The sequence below is a fragment of the Canis lupus genome, chromosome 4, assembly GCF_048164855.1.
Source record: "Canis lupus baileyi chromosome 4, mCanLup2.hap1, whole genome shotgun sequence".
In the NCBI taxonomy this organism is placed as follows: domain Eukaryota; kingdom Metazoa; phylum Chordata; class Mammalia; order Carnivora; family Canidae; genus Canis; species Canis lupus.
Genome location: NC_132841.1, coordinates 72,665,091 through 72,682,904, shown reverse-complemented (window position 1 = coordinate 72,682,904; position 17,814 = coordinate 72,665,091). Strand labels below are relative to the sequence as shown.

Below are 17,814 nucleotides of genomic sequence, written 5' to 3'. Positions count from 1 at the left end.
CACCTCCCAGTGGTGCCACGAGGATTATGTGCAATGATACATGACAAACAGCCCACTCTTGGGTCCCACAGTCAGCACTCAACTACCATGAGCACTTTTATAGTATAAAGCTGTGGGTCTCAAAGCTTTTAGCCTAAGGATCCTCTACACTTAAAAATTATTGAGGGCCCTAAAAGCATTTATCCATGTGAATTGTGTCTATCAATATTTATCATATTAGGAAAACAGAAATTTTTTAAATGTTAAATTCATTAGAGGTTACAATAACAGATTCATCACATCTTAACATAAATAATATTTTTGTGAAAATAAAAATCATTTGCCAAACCAAAAATTTAGGGGAAAGTGATGCCATTTTACATTTTTTGGGTATCTCCTTAGTGTCTGGCTTAATACAAGACAGCTGGGGTCTCCTAGTGGCTTCTGCACTCCATCTGTCCTGGTATCTTCTGTGTTGTGTTGTAGTCTTTGCAGAACCCTGCCCAGGCATTCACGAAAAAATGAGAATGAAAAGGGCCAATACCATCTTAGCATTATTATGAAAATAGTTTTGATCTCAGGGGTCTCTGGATCACGCTTTGAGAACTACTGGTATAAAAGAAGGTGAATTGTAGGAAGGAGAGGCAAACAGAAATTTTAAATGGAAGGAGAAAGGGAGGGATCATTGCCCACGGTGGGTAGGCACCCGGACTAGTAACCAACAGTGGTCATCTCTGTGTCCGTAGAACTTTTAGTAACGACTGTTATGAGCATTATGTGACCATTATGTGATGTTGCACCCAGCCGAATTTTAAAAGCTGCCTCTAAAATTTAGCAGCCGGTTCAAAATAGGAGTTGACATTGCATGATGTTCACAGGAGCCCCGTGTTTCTGCCCCCCACACCCCCACCCGCACCCCCACCCGCAGGGACCGCCTCCGCACCACCACCAACGTGCTGGGAGACTCCCTCGGAGCCGGCATCGTGGAGCACTTGTCCCGACACGAACTGAAGAACCGGGACATCGAGATGGGTAATTCCGTGATCGAAGAGAATGAAATGAAGAAACCCTATCAGCTGATTGCCCAGGAAAGCGAGACTGAGAAACCCACTGACAGTGAAACCAAGATGTAGACTAGCACCAGAACGGTTTTCTGGAGCAGCAGGTGTTCGCAAACCACTGTAAAATGTTTCCAGCTGTTACAACTCATTCTCTCCGGGAAGCCCCTTACCTCCCTTTTCCTGTACTCTGATAGGATTGGGAAGTAATCGTCCAAAACCAAGGGGGGATTTTGCGAGTCAGATCAGATCTTGCGAGTTTACGTGGCACACAGAACTGCAAATGTGATTTTTTTTTTTAATAAGCTGAAGAGTCAAACGAATAGTAGGCTTAAAGCATGCTTTTAAATCAACTTTCAAAATTTAAAAATCCTTCAGAATGCAATTCAGTTTTAGTATCAAAACAACTTGATAAACTACAATCAGTTATCAATGGAAGAGTAGAAGGGTTTTTTTCCCCCGTCTCTCTTCTGATTTGTGTCCTGATACAAATACTAGCAGGCCACTATGAATACACACCTAGCACAGCTGTGAGGAGCCACATAAAGTGAAATTTCCAAGTGGCCAGAGGCAACTTAATCTCATTTCTAGGCCTCAGTGTTCTCATCTGTAAAATGGGTGAGTTCCCTGGATACCTTTATGGTCTCTTCTAGCCCAAACATCCTGTGACACCATAGAAGAGCCTGCCCTCTATTCCCCCTTGGAACATCCTGTAGCAAGTATCATTCATGGGACTTTCAAAAAGGATACTTACTGGGAATGAACTTTTCTAAGTAGGGGAGGGATGGCTGTATGGTTTACCAGGTCCTGTGTCCAATGTCAGTTATGCGAGTCACCAAGCTGGAGGCCATTCCAGGAGTGGAATTATTCATGAAACTCTGCTGAGTTCTTCCCAATGGGGGGAAAGTATTCCCTTCTTTCCTGCCCTTCCCAAACGGAAGGGACTGCTCTGGGAAGGATTCTCCCACCACTCCTCAACTGACCATAGACTTTTAGAAAGTAAAATGTAAGACTAGCAACTAGCAAGGGTGCTCATAGTCTTACTACAGAACACTAAAGAGCCAGGTAGGAAAGAGTGGAGCATGGTTGACAATATAGAGAGGATTTTTAAAACACCACGCTTATAGATCATCTTTAAGGACGAATTTAAAATAGAGAGGTTCATTTTGTTTAACCTGAAATACTTTTTGTCTTCAGTTCAAAATCATCCCCCAAGGAAGTCTGCTTATCAAAATACAAGGTCACTTCTCATATCTATTTTGAAGAAGTCAAATGAATGAGCTCTCTCTCTCCCTCTCTCTCAATAGAGGTCCAGGAGCTGGGTGGGTGGTCTCTTATTTGAAAAGGTTTTTGACTATAATCAAAAGTTCTTAGGATGAGAGAAACAAGATATTTCTTTGTGTTGGAATTCCACTTCCCAAATCATTGAAAGCCTTTAGCTGGAATTGGGTTCAGTTTTATTTTGTTTGTGTCCCTGAGAGAAATGGTAGAAGATGAATCAGTATAGAGACGCTGTCAATGTGGTTCCAAGAGAAAACCAGCAGGGGCATTAGTTTCAGGCGAGGCAGCTCCCAGGTTTAGAGGAGATTAATTTTTTTACCCCCTAAGGAGTATTCACTCAAAGACATGGACTGGGAGCTGTCAGTACCAGCTGTGCTTGAGTTTCTGACCGAAAATGGTGAAGAATGGACTTAATTATGCTAACAGATTGAAAATCTAGACATACACTCTCCAATACACAATTAGAGACGTTTTCTATATAGATCATGAGCGTTACATGTGTACAAAAAAAAGTTAACGTTAGGCTGTGGTGAAGTAACCGTTTAATGCCGAGGCTCTATTTGGGAAATACATTACAAAAGTTAATATCCGTGGCTGTCATCTCATGACACCAGTAGAGCAAAAATTAATCACGTCAAATTAATTCTGTTATACAGTGTGATCTTTTTTTTTTATACTAACCATTTCTTATGGAAAGCAAGTCCTCTTGGACGATCCTCTCTCCAGCCCATCACAGGCTCTGTATACGCATGCACCCAGTGTGGACTGAGAAGCATTACTTTGTAGATGTATTTTCAATAAAGAAAAGAAATTAGTTTTACATTATAATTTTGTACGTTGTTATTCTTCTCCCTGAAGGAAAATCAATTTTCCACTCGTGGAAGTGTTGTAGTGAGCTCAGGGCAATGCTGGGGAAGGATGCCACACAGATTTGTTTAGATGGTTTGAGGTGAAATCTTGGAAGGACCAGCGGGGGGAGCCAGTTACAAAAATATATGTAAGGACACAGTGCTCTCCCCGCCCAACTGGAAGGGGAGCCTGGAGACAGGAGTTGGTGAGGGAAGCACTTTGCTATAATGGCTGCACTTACTTGTCCACATAAATTTCTCAGATAAATTGAATCATTTCCATGTGGGGATTAGAAGCGTAATGCCACCATTGGTTCTTCCAAAAAAAAAGTAATTTCCTGTCTGGCCTTCAAATTAGGTAGATTTATCTAGGTGATTACTACTGCCATTTGTAGAAAGAGCTGAATAAGATCTCAAGGGATGTTTCAGAAGCAGCCCCGGTGCTAGCGAACCCTTCTCATAAAGAACAACTTTTGGACTACTGCTTTCTCCCCTCAGGCTTTTTAATAAAGAATTGACAGATGATAATATGGAATGCCCAGGTTGAAGTTGTGTCTCAAGACTCTTTAATCTGACCCTCTACCTGTCACCTGTAGGTAACAGTCGAGGAGAGACCCCAAAGTAGAATCTGTAACCTCTTAGGTCATCCATGTGAAGACTTCAAGGAGTTTGCGTGGCCCTTGAAATTGGAGGCAAAGATTTTGTGCATTTGCTTTTCTCTGGGGTAGAAATTTTAATTTCTGTTTCTCTGAAGGAATTTTTAATTTTATTAACTTTTCTTACTGGAAAAAATATACAACTTTATCGCAGGACTGTGAGAGACCTAGATGAATGGAGATACGTGCAATATTCTTGGATAGAAAGATTTCGTTATCATAATGAAATTAATTCTCACCAAAATGATCTTTAGATTCACTCATATACTCTTCAGATTCCGAAAATACTGTTCAGAGAAAAACAGTATTCTGCAAAAGGAAAACGACTGGGAAGAGGAAAGTTAACACAAATGTCAGGGTAGCCTGAAGGATCTTTTGACCAAAAAATTTACAAATCACTGTTTGCTCAGTACAGCCTTTTTTTCAAGGCATCTGTGATATTCAAATTAGTTGGTTGGGGAAGTGGAAGGACACCGCTCACAGCCTGAGGGAACCAAACTAGCTCTGGCCACCTTGAGGGGACCCATATCTGGACACCTGTGGGACATTCTGGGCACAGAAGCATTCAGGGAAGTGCCACAAAAGATCAGCCCACCGTTAGGAAGTGCTTCCTAGAGCAGTCACCGAGCTTTTCCTCACTTCTGCAGCCTCAGCTGGAGTTTGCACCTCCCCCTCCCCCCCGCCCCGCGGGCCTGAGAAGCTGGTCTGCGGCCCGTGGGAGGTCTGCGGAGATGCCGTTGCTTCATCTCGGTGGAGGCCAGAGCCACTGGGTCAAGGTGTCACCGCGTGGCCTGTTTGGGAGGCGGGGGGGTGGCGCAGAAGATGATGGCGAAGGGAACAGAGCTGCTCACAAACTTAAGATTGTCCAGACTTTTTAAAAACGTCTCTTTTACGTAAATACATTTCTAACCAAATTGCACAAAATCGTTCGCTCCTGCGCTTTGGGGAGCTGGGGGCCTGCGCGCTGCCGGCCTCCGAGTCATCCCTTCAGCAGCACAGGCTCCCCCCAGCGGGATCCCCTTTCCCCGAGTTAAATAGTTTCAGGCTCCAAATAAAATGCTTTTTCTGCAAGCCTTTATTCACGCACACCGTGTCGAAAACAGAGATTCTGCTGCTAATTGCGCGGGTCTGCAGGGAGCTCGGAGGAAGCCCTCCCGCTGGACGGGCGGGGGGCGGGGCGCTCCTTCCCGGCCGCGGGGCCCCCGACCCGGGGCTGCTGCCAATCATGCGGCCTCCGCTCCCGCGCGGGTGGTCCCGGCCGCGGGCGACAAGGCGCTGCTCTGTGCGGTCCGCTCGCGGGGGCCAGGCCGGGCGGGGCGGGGGGGCCCGAATGAACGAGCCGACGGCGGGGGAGCGAGGCGGGCGGACCGCAGCCGCCGGGAGGAGGGAGCGCGGGGCGCGACACCCGCGCCCGCCGCCAGGGGGCGCCCGAGCGGTCGGCGGGCCCGGGGCGCGACCCGATGCCCCCGCGGGGAGGAGGCGCGGGGCTGAGCGCGCGGGGCGCGGGGCGCGGGAGAGGGCCCGGCCCCCACCCCCACGTGCCTTTCCCGCCGTGCCTGCGCCGCCCCGGCCCCCGGGACCCCCGCCCCCCGGGGCTGTGCGGTCCGAGCCCCACCCGCCCCGGCCGCCGCCGCGCTCCCCGGGCTTGCAAGTCACGTTTTCCTGAACCTGCACACTCAAGGAGGGGGGTCCGAGGAAACCCGGGGCACCCAGGCAAATCTGAGTTCCGGATGCGTGCCCACGTTTTAGTGGGAGCACTGAAGGAGCATGTTGCAGCCTGGGTTCATCCCGGGCGGGGTTGCTGGTGCAACCGCCTTGAAGAGGTCAAGACCATCTATGGTTCCCTCAGTGATAGCGAGAGGAGGGCGTGTGTGATTTCATGAAAACGAATCACCCTGACTTGTAACTTCTCTCTACAAACAAAAACACTGCCTCGAAAGGTAGTCCAGATCCGGGACACTTCCCGCTCTGTATTTGCTCTGGGGACGTTAGCACTCATTATGTGCTCGTAAATCTCGTGGCTCCGCTTAAAGAGCCTGAACAATCACTTTTAAGATTTCACAGACCCGCCCCCCATCCCTAACCCCCCCCCCCCCCCCCCCCCCCCCGTGGCTCAGTGGTTGAGCATCTGCCTTTGGCTCAGGCTGTGATCCTGGGGTCCTGGGATGGAGTCCTGCATGGGGTTCCCCGTGGGGAGCCTGCTTCTCCCTCTCCCTCTGCCTATGTCTCTGCCTGCCTCTCTATATCTCTCATGAATGAATAAAAAATATCTTTAAAAAAAAAAAAAAGAAGATTTCGCAGATCAATCTTGGGGTGCCTGGATGGCTCAGTCAGTTGAGTGTCCAACTTTTTTTTTTTTTTTAAGATTTTATTTATTTATTCATGAGAGACACAGAGAGAGAGAGGGAGGCAGAGACACAGGCAGAGAGAGAAGCAGGCTCCATGCAGGAAGCCCCACGTGGGACTCGACCCCGACCCCGGGTCTCCAGGATCAGGCCCTGCACCAAAGGTGGTGATAAACCACGGAGCCACCTGGGCTGCCCCGAGTGTCCAACTCTTGATATCAGCTCAGGTCATCATCTCAGGATGGTAAATCAAGCCCCTTTTCAGGCTCCAGGATCAGCAGGGAGTCTATTTGGGATTCCTTCCCTCTGCCCTTAGTCCCCCTACCCCCCACTCTCTCAAAAATAGAAAAAAGAAAAGACTTCACAGAACAGTCTTAAATAAATTAAACAGCATTTCAGATATCTACCCTTGAAATATTTTAGGATTCACATCTGTTTTTCTTTTCTTCTCATTCCTTTTTTTTTTTTTAACTTTTTCTCACTCCTTCCTCCTGACCACCACCCCCCTGCCCCAACATAAAATATTTTCTGTAATCCATTACAGGGCTGAAAATTTTTTTCCAATGGTGAACACATTTTTTTCATTTGGGGTGCTCCTTTCAGGAAAGTGCCCATATTTTTTTCATATTGAGCTATTCAAAGACCACCACTTTCCAGTCATTGTAAAGTTGGGAATGAGGCATTTTTCAAAGCTTCTTCAGGGAACTCCAGCCTCTGTGGATGGGCATCCTTCCCACAAAAGCCCCTTCTTTAAACCACAGCTGAAGAATATGAAAAACAGGGCCCAAGGGACACTGCAGAAGGACAAAATATGCCCCTAAAAACCATAAACTCTTTCCCAATCCTTGCATATGCGCATGTTACAGATAGCAGTGAGCCTCCCAGAAGATGGTGTCAGATGACATCTTTTGAATTTCTTTTTCAACTCTGTAGGTTCAGGGGATCACAAAAGGCCTGAAGGCAGCCAGCCAGAAGCTTGCAGACATGGCAGGAGAAAATAAAGACCATCCAGAGATCAGCTAAGCCATGAAAGGAGCTGATGATGGGTCTGCTCTGGGGAGAACTTAGCACTCACAGATTCCGTCAGCAGCGCAACCCTGACAAGTGTCACTGAATCCCACTGCCTTGGCACTGCAGGGCCTCTGCGATGCTTTGTCTCATGGAAGCTGATGACGAGCTGTTAGCCAAAGAAGTAGAAAACAAACTAGAGAAAGTCCACGCGTGAGTTAGAAAAGTAACACAACTAGACCACAGGTAGCTTCATGTCTGCTAAAACCTAAAGGCCTTCAGCTCTAGAGTGGTGGTTGCACCCAAACGTGTCCACAGCCCTGGGCTGAATCCACACTGGCTCCACCTGAGCCCCTGAGCATTCTCACCTGGGGCCCTGGGTCATCTCGGTTGACCCTAGAACATAACCTATTGACTTCTTGGTCATGGTAGTTCTCCAAGAGCTTCACTGGGCAGGCGGAGTGGAAAGCCGACTTAGGACAAAGGAGTTGTAGTCTCTCACGTGCTTTCAACCAACTGTGGAACCTTGACCCCATCCTCCGGGGCCCTCGGCTGTACATGTGGGGGGTTGGAGGAAACCCAAAATCTTCAAAGCAGCGTTCACATCAAGTTTCCAAAAGTTGGCAGAGGTGTCCAAGTGGGGTCCTGTGGCCAACTAAGCTGGACAAATGGTAGATTACACTTCGACGTCCTCATCCCAGATGAATATGATGATACCTGGTTCATGAGGGTGTGAGGAGAATTAAACGGATGGTAAGAACACTCCCAGCGCGGTTCTGGCGCTTAGAAAGATTCTTAAGATGGTTAGAAGGGAACTGGCTCAGCGAAGGAGGACGAGGGTGCGGGGATGCTGGGCTGGGGGGGGTGTTTCCTGGCGCCCTGCGGGCCCAGGGCGAGCAGGACCAGGACGGAACTTCCCCAGGCCAGGAGCCCGGAGGCCGCAGACCGGCCTCTTCTGCGAGGGGGGCGGTGCGGAGGCCTGTCACCCCTGGAAACGGGCACCGTGAGGGCCCCGCTGGCCTGTCACGGAGGGGCCCTGCCGGTCTCCTCCCAGGGCCTTTGTTAGGCCCCGCTCCCCCAGCAGCACCGCCCTGCGTGCTGGTTTTGTGAAGGGCACAATCTGACACTCTGACGAGACCACCCAGCTTCCTCCTGAGGCTCGCAGGGAACAAAACCGCCCCTCTGTGTGCCAGTGACCTCCCCTCCTGCCAGGCCCCCTTCCATCCTCCGCCTCCCTGCCTCCCTGCCAAGGGGAAGTGGAGAGGCAGCCGGGCCCTGGCCCTGTGGGAACCCAGGGGCGGGTGTGCTCATGAGCTGTCCCCAGCAAGGACAGGCACGGTACCCGCGGTGCTGCTGCCACCCTGTGGCACAGGGCTTCCTCTGGGCTCCTCGTGGCCCCTCCAGAGCAGGCCACGTGGAAACAGCATTTACCCGCAACTCATTACTGATTAACTCAAGCAAAGGCCACAGAGACCAAAAAATAGTTGGGAAGTCTGAAGCAAAAGGGAACTTGAAGCATTCTGTGTCTCCAGCAGTGAGCCCCCAAGTGTGGTCCCCAGACCAGAGGTATCAGCATCCCCTCAGAACTTACCAGAAACGCAAATTCTCATCCTACACTTACCTAATCAGAAACTGGGAGAGCAGAACGCTGCCATCTGTCTTAATGGTCCTCCAAGTGGTTCTGATGCACACCAAAGTTTGGGAGCCGCTGGTCCAGAGTCCAAAAGGAAACAGACTTTTGTGTTGACAGGTTATCCTAATCCTGGCTTTGCTTATGAGCTATGTGACCTTGGGTGAGTCATTTAACCTCTCTGTGCTTCAAGTTGTTCAATAATCATTCTTATTTTCTAGGGTTGTTGAAGGTTAGATAAGAAACAAAGGCCAAGTCACTGACAGGTAGACATGCTCGATAAATGGTGCTAGTTTAGGGTGTTATTATAACGGGGTCATAAATTTGTTCACACAACCACTAAAATACCCAGAGAACATGGAGTGCTTTCCTCTTTTTAATACATATTGATAGAGTGCCAGCCATAGTAATGGGGGTTAGAGACATAGGGAAGTACAAATAAAGCCCCTCCGTTTGTATGGTTACGTTCCAATAAACGTGCGCTATAATGGACTAAATAGTGTACCCTCCAAAGTCACGTGTTGAAACCCTGATTTCCAATGTGACTGTATTCGGAGATAGGGCTTTTAGGAGGTCATTAAGGTTAAATGAGGTGATAAGGGTAGGGACTTCATTCAACAGGATTGGTGGCCCTCTCTCTGAGCACACATACTGAGGAAAGGCCCCATGGACACACGGGGGAGAAGGCTGCCATCTGCAAGCCAGGAAGAGAGCCCTCACTGAACCCGACCCCACAGGCACCCTGAGCTTGGACTTCCAGCCTCCAGAGCTGTGATAAAATAAATCTCAGCTGTTTAAGCCACTCACTCGGCGTGTTTCCTTATGGCGGCCCAAGCGGACTAACACAGTGGGTCAAGTTGTAATCACTGTTATGAAGAATAAAAAAGCTGGAAAGGGCCTGGAGAGGGATTGGAGCAGAATTTCAGTAGGGTGGTCAGGGAAGGCTTCCTGAGGAGGCTCTGTTTTAGGAAAGACCTAAACAGAGCAAGAGATCAGGACGGGGATCTCCAGCGTGTTGTGCCAGCTGTGCAGCAGGAAGAGCCAGGAGGCCAGGAGGGCCGGACAAAGAGGAGGGGTCAGAGAGGGGCTGAGGGAGAGCCCTCTGGTAGGATCTTTTTTTAAGAGATTTTATTTATTTATTAATGAGAGACACACACAGAGAGAGGCAGAGACACAGGCAGAGGGAGAAGCAGGCTCCCTTCAGGGAGCCTAATGCAGGACTCAATCCCAGGACAACGGGATCATGACCTGAGCCAAAGGCAGATGCTCAACCACTGAGCCACCCAGCAAGCATCCCTCTGGTAGGGTCTTGCAACCTGCAGTGAGGACTGTGGGTTTTATTGTAGGCGTGATGAGGTGCTACTTAGGGTTTGAGAGGCAGGAGATGGTTATTTTAACTCTAACTCCTCTTTGTCCTCTAGGATTAACAATCCTAGTGCCTGCCCATCTAAATAGTTTCCTTTGGATAACTCAGATACCTTCTATTTAAATGCTTGGCCTCTTTTGGGGCAGTTGTCTGGACTCCCCATTCCCTCCCCTCTTCTCCACGTTCTTCACCCAACTCTGGAACTCACTCCCACTAAGGCAGGTTCCCTGTCAGACCTGATGGCTCTCAGCCTGACACCCACACCATGCAGGCAACGAGAGAGGTCTCAGGTATGCAAACCACACCCTCTGTTGGTGCAGAGCAGCCCAAAGCAGTGAAGAGGGGATTATCCTCAGCTTCTGGAACACCTGCCCTTGTGGCTTCCCTTCTTTTTCCAGTCACTCTATGGATGGAAGAGATGGGCTCTCTGCACCCAATTCTCTTTCTGAATGAACCTCCCAAGTGAAAACCCTACAGTCTTGTTCACTGGCCTGGGTCTTGATAAGCAAAGAAAGGAAATGGGGGAATTTAGAAAATCTGTCTTCATAATGCCTGTTCTCAAGTCTATTGCCTTGAAATAAGACCCTATTTTGAAAATCAGAACCTGAATACTATCAATTTCTTTCCGTAGTAATTTCCCTAATTTCTTAAGGCAGATGAGGACCCTTGGCTGCATTGACAGAAATGTATTGAGAAAAGCAAAAGAGAAAATCATGTCAATTTTTCCCATCAAAATATTAGGTAATCATCATCATCATTAGTATTATTATTACAGAAAAATGAGGCCTGGGGGCAGGGAAGTCCTCACTTGGGTTCTTTATCATTTGATGGATTTTTCCAGTGTCTCTTCAAAGACTGATTTTTTTTTTTTTTTTTTTTACTGCTACTTAAGAAATCCTTATTTCTCTCTCTGAGATTTATTCATTTATGAAATTACAACTTCTTTGGGCCTTTGTGTCTGGCCTCGGTTTTTCTTCCATTTTATCCTCTATTTTCTCCATTTGTCTTTCTCATGAGGTTGGGACTTGCCCCAGGTCACACTGCCAGGTCACCCTGGACCTCTTCACTGTACTTTAGAGGCCCCATGAGACCCCGTGGGAGAAAGACTAAGGAACTGTGCTTTGGAGAAAAAGCTGAGGAGTTAGAGAGCTCGGACACCATAAAGGAGCCCGCCTTGTGGCTCCTTGCCCCTGTGGGGAGAACCTGAGTCAAGTCCAGAGATTTCCCTCAGGCAAGAGCCCTTTAGGAAGTGGAGAGAAGCCTTGAAGTAAAAATAATGGAAATGTTTCCCATATCTACTCCCCCTGCCCCCAAAAGCAAGGAAAACTTTGACATTGGAAAGAGGTTACCATTAACTAGGTGTTTCCTGCCCTAATGGAAATCAGAGCCCAGGATGGCAATACCATCTCTCAGAGGCCCCTGTTGGAAGAAATCAAGGAGTCATCCCAGAACAGCAAAGGCTCCCTTCCCACCCGTCTCAAACTCCCACAGTCCAAGCGGATGCCCCCTTGCTCCTGCCTTGCCCCAGCTACGCGCTTATGAGACAGCGAGTCACCCCAGAGTGGCTAAGCCCGAGCATGAGCTTTGCCATCAGGAGCTGCCAGTGCAGGCCACACACCCCCACTTAGGTATCGGGGATCCTTGGGGCAGTAATACCACTCCTCTAAACCTAAGGTCTCCTCTGGTAGAGTATCATCAGCCCTGTAGGGCTTTATGGGTATTTAATTAGGCAATGCTTAGCTGATGGCCAGCACGACACATGGTCCGTAGGCTGCGGCTGAGAACCCGTGCACGGGGACAGCCAGACCCGCTGTGCACTCCTGTGTCACTTCTGATTGGCCAGCATCCGTGCTTCAGCAATGCTAACGTAGTTTTACTATCACCTTTGGCTACTGTTGGTACTGATGTTATTATTACTTTTGTTTCACACAGTGCGTGTAGGGTGGCTTTATGTGAAAAGAGAGACAGACAGACAGACACAGAGAGAGGATCCTGCCACAGGATGGCAGCAAATAATCTCCGAAGTCTTTTCCAGCTCTGAAGTTTTGTGAAACTGCTCTATAGCTGGAATGGAGTCAGGACAATAGGATTGGGTTGTAACACAAGCCCGTCGTTGGAGCCAGAAGCTTCGGTCTCTGCTCCTTCCCATCCAGGCAGGAATCCGCAGGAGTCTGGGGCTCTGTTCCGGAGGCTCGGATGATTTGTCCACATCATCGTCTTCCTTCTCTTTAATCCTCTTTAATCCTCTGCCCTCCCTGGATTGCATGCAATCTTGGTGTTTCTCTGTGCTCCGAAGCAATGCCCCACAGGCCAGGATCAGGATCCTGGAATGCTCTCTCCCTACCTGGACTTGGCAGTTCAGGCTCCCACTTGTCTGTGGAGAATCAGATCACAAATTCTCAGTCTATCAACTGACCAACCCTCAATCCGTATATATTGAGTGCAAGCATGTTGAGGCCACGAAGGAGGGAGGTGCTGAGAGTGCTGTGGATACGCGCCACACCTCGGTCCTCACAGGACTAAGTTTGTGTTATGCTATATGTTGGCAAATTGAACTCCAATTAAAAAAAAAAAAGGGGGAGTAAGTTTAAATCCTGGCACTGTTATTTCCTAACTGTGTGACCTTGGGGAAGTTTTATACCTTCTCTGAGCGTCACCCCTGTCCTCTGTGAAATGGAGCTATAACATCTACCTTGCTGTAGTAGCTGTGAGGGCAGGTGATCCCGCACTCACGGAGCAGGTGCTCACCAAACAATAGGCGTCATCATAAAGCAGATTCAAGGAATTTGCAGTCCAGTGGGGGAGGAGAGATAGAAACACATCACGAGAAAACAATGTCAATGGATTCTTATGCCGGGGGTTCTGTGTCTCTTCCTCAGTCTGAGGAAGGTTTAAAAAACCTATCTGAGCAGCTCCATTATTAAACAAATCACAGCACCCTAGTGATGAGTATTTGGTACCCTGAAAATTAAAAATTCAGTCTTTCCAGCTCCTCCCTCAGTGCCTCACAGGGATTCATGGATAAAATTCTCCACATGATGGGGCGCCTCTGCCTTTGGCTCAGGGCATGATCCCGGGGTCCTGGGATCGAGTACCGCATCGGGCTCCCACAGGGAGCCTGCTTCTCCTTCTGCCTATGTCTCTGCCTCTCTCTGTCTGTGTGTCTCTCATAAATAAATAAATAAGATCTTTAAAAAAAATATTCTCCACATGAGATTTCTGACCTGTAGTCCCATGCCCATTCATAATTGTGCAGTAATTCAGCAACATTTTGGGCACCTACTGTTTACCAGTCAAGCACACTTCCTAGCAGGGAAAATCATTAAATGAGTAATAATATCCACATAGTAAGTACTAAAAGAGGGTCAGATAGAGGAATTCCAGTGAACGCATCATTGTAAGGTGGACATTTCTTCCTCTCCCCAAACCTCCAAGAGGCTTCCCTCACTCTGCCTCTGAATGCAATTATGCCTGAACTCATCTCTATGGCTAAATCACTGCTCTTAGCATTAATCCCCCTTCCACACCAGAATACCCTCATTTAGCTTAACCACAAAGTTCTCTAACCACATAGAATGTAAAACCCTGCAAGTACAGAAGAGGAAGGTGTGTGTTGGAAACCTGTTATGTACCAGGCACCTCACAACAGTCCTGTGAGACACCATTATTACATCCATTTATATACAAGAAAGGTGAGCTTTCAGCAAATAAATAACTTTTTTTTTTTTTAGAGAGAGAGAGAGAGATGATTGAGAGGGGTAGAAGGAGAGGGAGAGAGAGAAAATCTTAAGCAGACCCCACACTCAGGGCAGAGCCTGTCATGGGGCTGGAGCTCACAACCCTGAGATCAGGATCTGAGCCAAAATCAAGAGTCAGAGGCTTAACCAACTGAGCCCCCTAGGCACTCCAGCAAATACGTAACTTAAAGCAAAGTTGCAGTTGGCGTCTGAGCCCATATCCAAAGCAGTGGCTTTCTCCCTTAGAACATTCCAAGCTCAGAAATTAACTCTGATGGAGCATTGCAAGCCCAGGGCTTCATCTGAGACATACTGGGAGATAATCTCCTAGGTCACTGGTTTTTCAAACTGTGAGTCATCAGTTTGGTGGGTCCCAACTAGCATTTTTTAGTGAAAGAATAGAAGAGAATAGAAAATATCAGAGTGCCTCACTCGGGTTGTTTCAGGAAATTTTTATTTTAATCGTGTATGTGTGTATAGGCTTGCATCCTACATAATTACATTTCATGATTTAAAAGTTCAAAGCTACATTTCTAAGACTTGGCTAATCAATAACCAATTGAAACTTTTTATCTCATAAACTCAAGGTTTTAAGTGTCTTTTGGCTTCCACAGCTGACCCCTCTCAAGGAACTTTTATTTTCCAAATATAAATTTTTCCTTAGGAAGTGATGATTTGGACTTTTATCTTAAAGATCCAGGTGTCCTACCACCACCCGTTTTCCAAATTCAGTTCTGGGCTCTGCTAATACATGTTCCTCTGACCCAGTTCTCCAAAATCACTCAACACATGGATGAACTTAAAGATGGATTTCACAACCAGGTTAAATTTCTGTTAGAGAGACGTATCTGATGGTGCTTCTTGCCAAATGAAGAATTAAGTCTACTCTAGCCCTTAGCTCCGGACCCAGAACGAAGGGGAGAAATTCCTTGTTAGCACTGACATCTGGTGGTCATCACGAGGCCGGCACCTCAGTATCTTGAACTTGAAAGCCTTAACCTGGGAACCAGTTAACAATCCTAACTGCAGCCACACACACATACACACCTGCATCACTTTCTTTCTTGTAGCTGGACACAGCAGGGAGGAGGGAAACAACAGAGACTGAGAGACAAACAGAACCAAGGTCCATTGCCCATCATGAGATCCTGGGTAAAACTCTATAAGCCTTGGCTGCAAAATTGGGATAAGAAATCAAGCCCCCACCTACCCCCCACCATGGGCATGGCAGTGTCTTATTTTATTCAACGCTCAAAACAACTCCTTTGATGTTAAGTTCCAGGCACTCATTAAGCATTCAAAAAAATTGGTTCTCTTGCCCCTTTCATCATTTTATATAAGGCACTCACTAATTGTCCTTTAAAACCTAAATTCCTATTTCCTTCCTATCATTGCTTGCCTGCCTTATTCCATTAAAATAATAGCAAAGATTTATGGAGAGCTTACTGGGTGCCAGGCATTGTTCTAAGAGATTTACATGGTTAAAATCAAGTCATATAGGCCCTCTGAAAAAGAGGCTATTATTCCCCATTTTACTGATGAGGAAAATGAGGTGTGGGGAGTTTAAATAGGTTTCCCAAGGCCACAAGCTGTAGGACTAATAATGTGTTTGTTTGGTGGGGAGGGGCAGAGGAAGAGAGAATCCTCAAGTAGATCCCTGCTGAGCCCTATGTAGGGCTCAATCTCATGACCCTGAGATCATGACCTGAGCTGAAATCAAAAGTCAGACACTTAACCAACTGAGCCACCCAGGTGCCCCCTGGAACTAACATTGTTAATTCAACAGTGTGGGTCCAGCAAGAATACTCTTAACCTGTCAGCCAAACTTGCCTCCTTTGTTTTATTTTTTTTAATTTATTTATTCATGATAGAGAGAGAGAGAGGCAGAGACACAGGCAGAGGGAGAAGCAGGCCCCATGCAGGGAGCCCGACATGGGACTCGATCCGGGGACTCCAGGATCGCCTTGGGCCAAAGGCAGGCACTAAACGGCTGAGCCACCCAGGGATCCCAAATTTGCCTCCTTTATAATGATAGCCAACATTTAGTGAGTGCTTGTTATGTGCTGAGCTCTCTATATACATCATCTCTTCTAATCTTTATTAAAACTCTGTAAGATAATGATTATCATTACTCCCATTCTACAAATGAGAAAACTAGGTCAAATAACTTTCCCAAGGTCACAAAATTAACAAACGGTGAAGTTGGAATTCCAACTAAAATGATGTGATTCTAGAGTCTTTGGTCTTAACCACACTTCTTCTTTAGATTTTCATGTAGTTCCAGCCTCCCAAACTGCTTGTGATTTCAAAGGCAGAGTAGTCTCTGCCTGCAGAAGATACTCCCTCACCAGGTGGTTGATGATGGTGGTAGTGATCATGGCCAAGTGGGTAAAGGAGTGAAGTCCAGCCTTCGTGACTGCACAGTAATGCAACCACAGGAGAGATAGAGAAAGGCCAGATGACTCTCAGTGTCTTTCCTGTCCAGTGTCTGAAGGCAGGGTGACAGCAAAACCAACATTCAATTCAATGGCATCATCTTTAATTTGATGAATTCCAAATGGCCAGTGTTAGCACCTGTTGGAGTACTATCCCCTTCCCCTTTCAGTGTCTCTCTGTAGACATGCTATTGTCATTTTCGGTGAGACAGTTTATCAGAGACTGCCCTGAGAACTACAGGCATCAGGCATCCGGGATTCCTGACACTAAATGTTGGTTGTGCCCCCACCCCTGGACTTTCTCCACTCCCAGTCTCCATCTCCCACCCTCCCATCCCTGTTGTTATGGTAACCAAAAATGCCTTCACACATTTCTAAATGTCCCTTGAGAAGAACCTTCTCTAGGTCAAGAACCAGTATAGCTAAAAGGTCATTTTACTCTAGATAGAATATAATTTCCTTGAATCAGGCACTCACAATATTTATGGAATTTTGATATTCTACCTCTATGACCCTTGCTTGTCAGTTACCTATCACTGTAAGCTCCTCCCAGCCTGCACATGTAAGACACATGATATTGTGGAAGACCCCATTTTCCTTTATGAAATCACAGAAACCAAACTCTTAATTTTATACCACCTCCTAGGTCTTTCAGCACTGCAGTTGATTTGGTGTGTATATATTTGTATACATATATGTGTGTGTGTGTGTGTGTATATATATAATACAAACATATACAAAACAAAAAATTCAATGACTTTTTTAAAAATTGAGAACTTTATGGTTCTTTGGATGCAAGAGGTCCCCCCGCCCATCTGAGTGTTATGCAGAAAAGAAAGGGCAAGGGGAGCAATTACTGGCTCCAATGAATGGGGACAGCAGACAGTCAACCCGATCTTTGGGTGGTTGTTTTCTCTTTGTCTTTTTTTTTTTAAGATTTTATTCATTTATTTATGAGAAACACAGAGAGGAGAGAGAGAGAGAGAGAGAGAGAGAGAGAGAGGCGGAGACACAGGCAGAGGGAGAAGCAGGCTCCATGCAGGGAGCCTGATGTGGGACTCAATCCTGGGTCTCCAGGATCAGGCCCTGGGCTGAAGGCGGCGCTAAACCGTTGAGCCACTGGGGCTGCCCTGTTTTCTCTTTGTTAATAAGCTATATTATTTTCCTCTTGCTGCTGCAACGACCTACCATGAACTTAATGGCATAAAACAATACAAATGTATTATCTTACAGTTCTAGAGGTGAAAAGTCTAAAATCAAGGTGCTAACTGGGCTACATTTCTTCTAGGGGCTGCTAGACAGAACCTATGTTCTTGCTTTTTTCAGTTTCCAGATGCCATACACATTCCCTGGCTGGTGGCCCCTTTCTGCATTGTCCAACCTCTTACTTCTGTTGTCACATCTCCTCCTGCTCACTCTAATCTTGCCTCCCTCTTGGAAGGACACTTGTGATTACACTGGGTCTACCCAG

The 17,814-nt window shown here is 47.1% G+C and overlaps 1 protein-coding gene across 1 annotated transcript in view; it reads left to right on the top strand.

The window, feature by feature from the left end:
* The window catches only part of SLC1A3 (solute carrier family 1 member 3), a 78,105-nt gene extending 74,959 nt beyond the window's left edge, over positions 1 to 3,146 (top strand). Inside the window, exon 10 of the mRNA XM_072824879.1 lies at positions 908 to 3,146. Coding sequence (XP_072680980.1) covers positions 908 to 1,112 — 205 coding nt within the window. The 3' untranslated portion in view covers positions 1,113 to 3,146. The remainder of the gene's footprint in view (positions 1 to 907) is intronic.
* Positions 3,147 to 17,814: the final 14,668 nt, after the last annotated feature.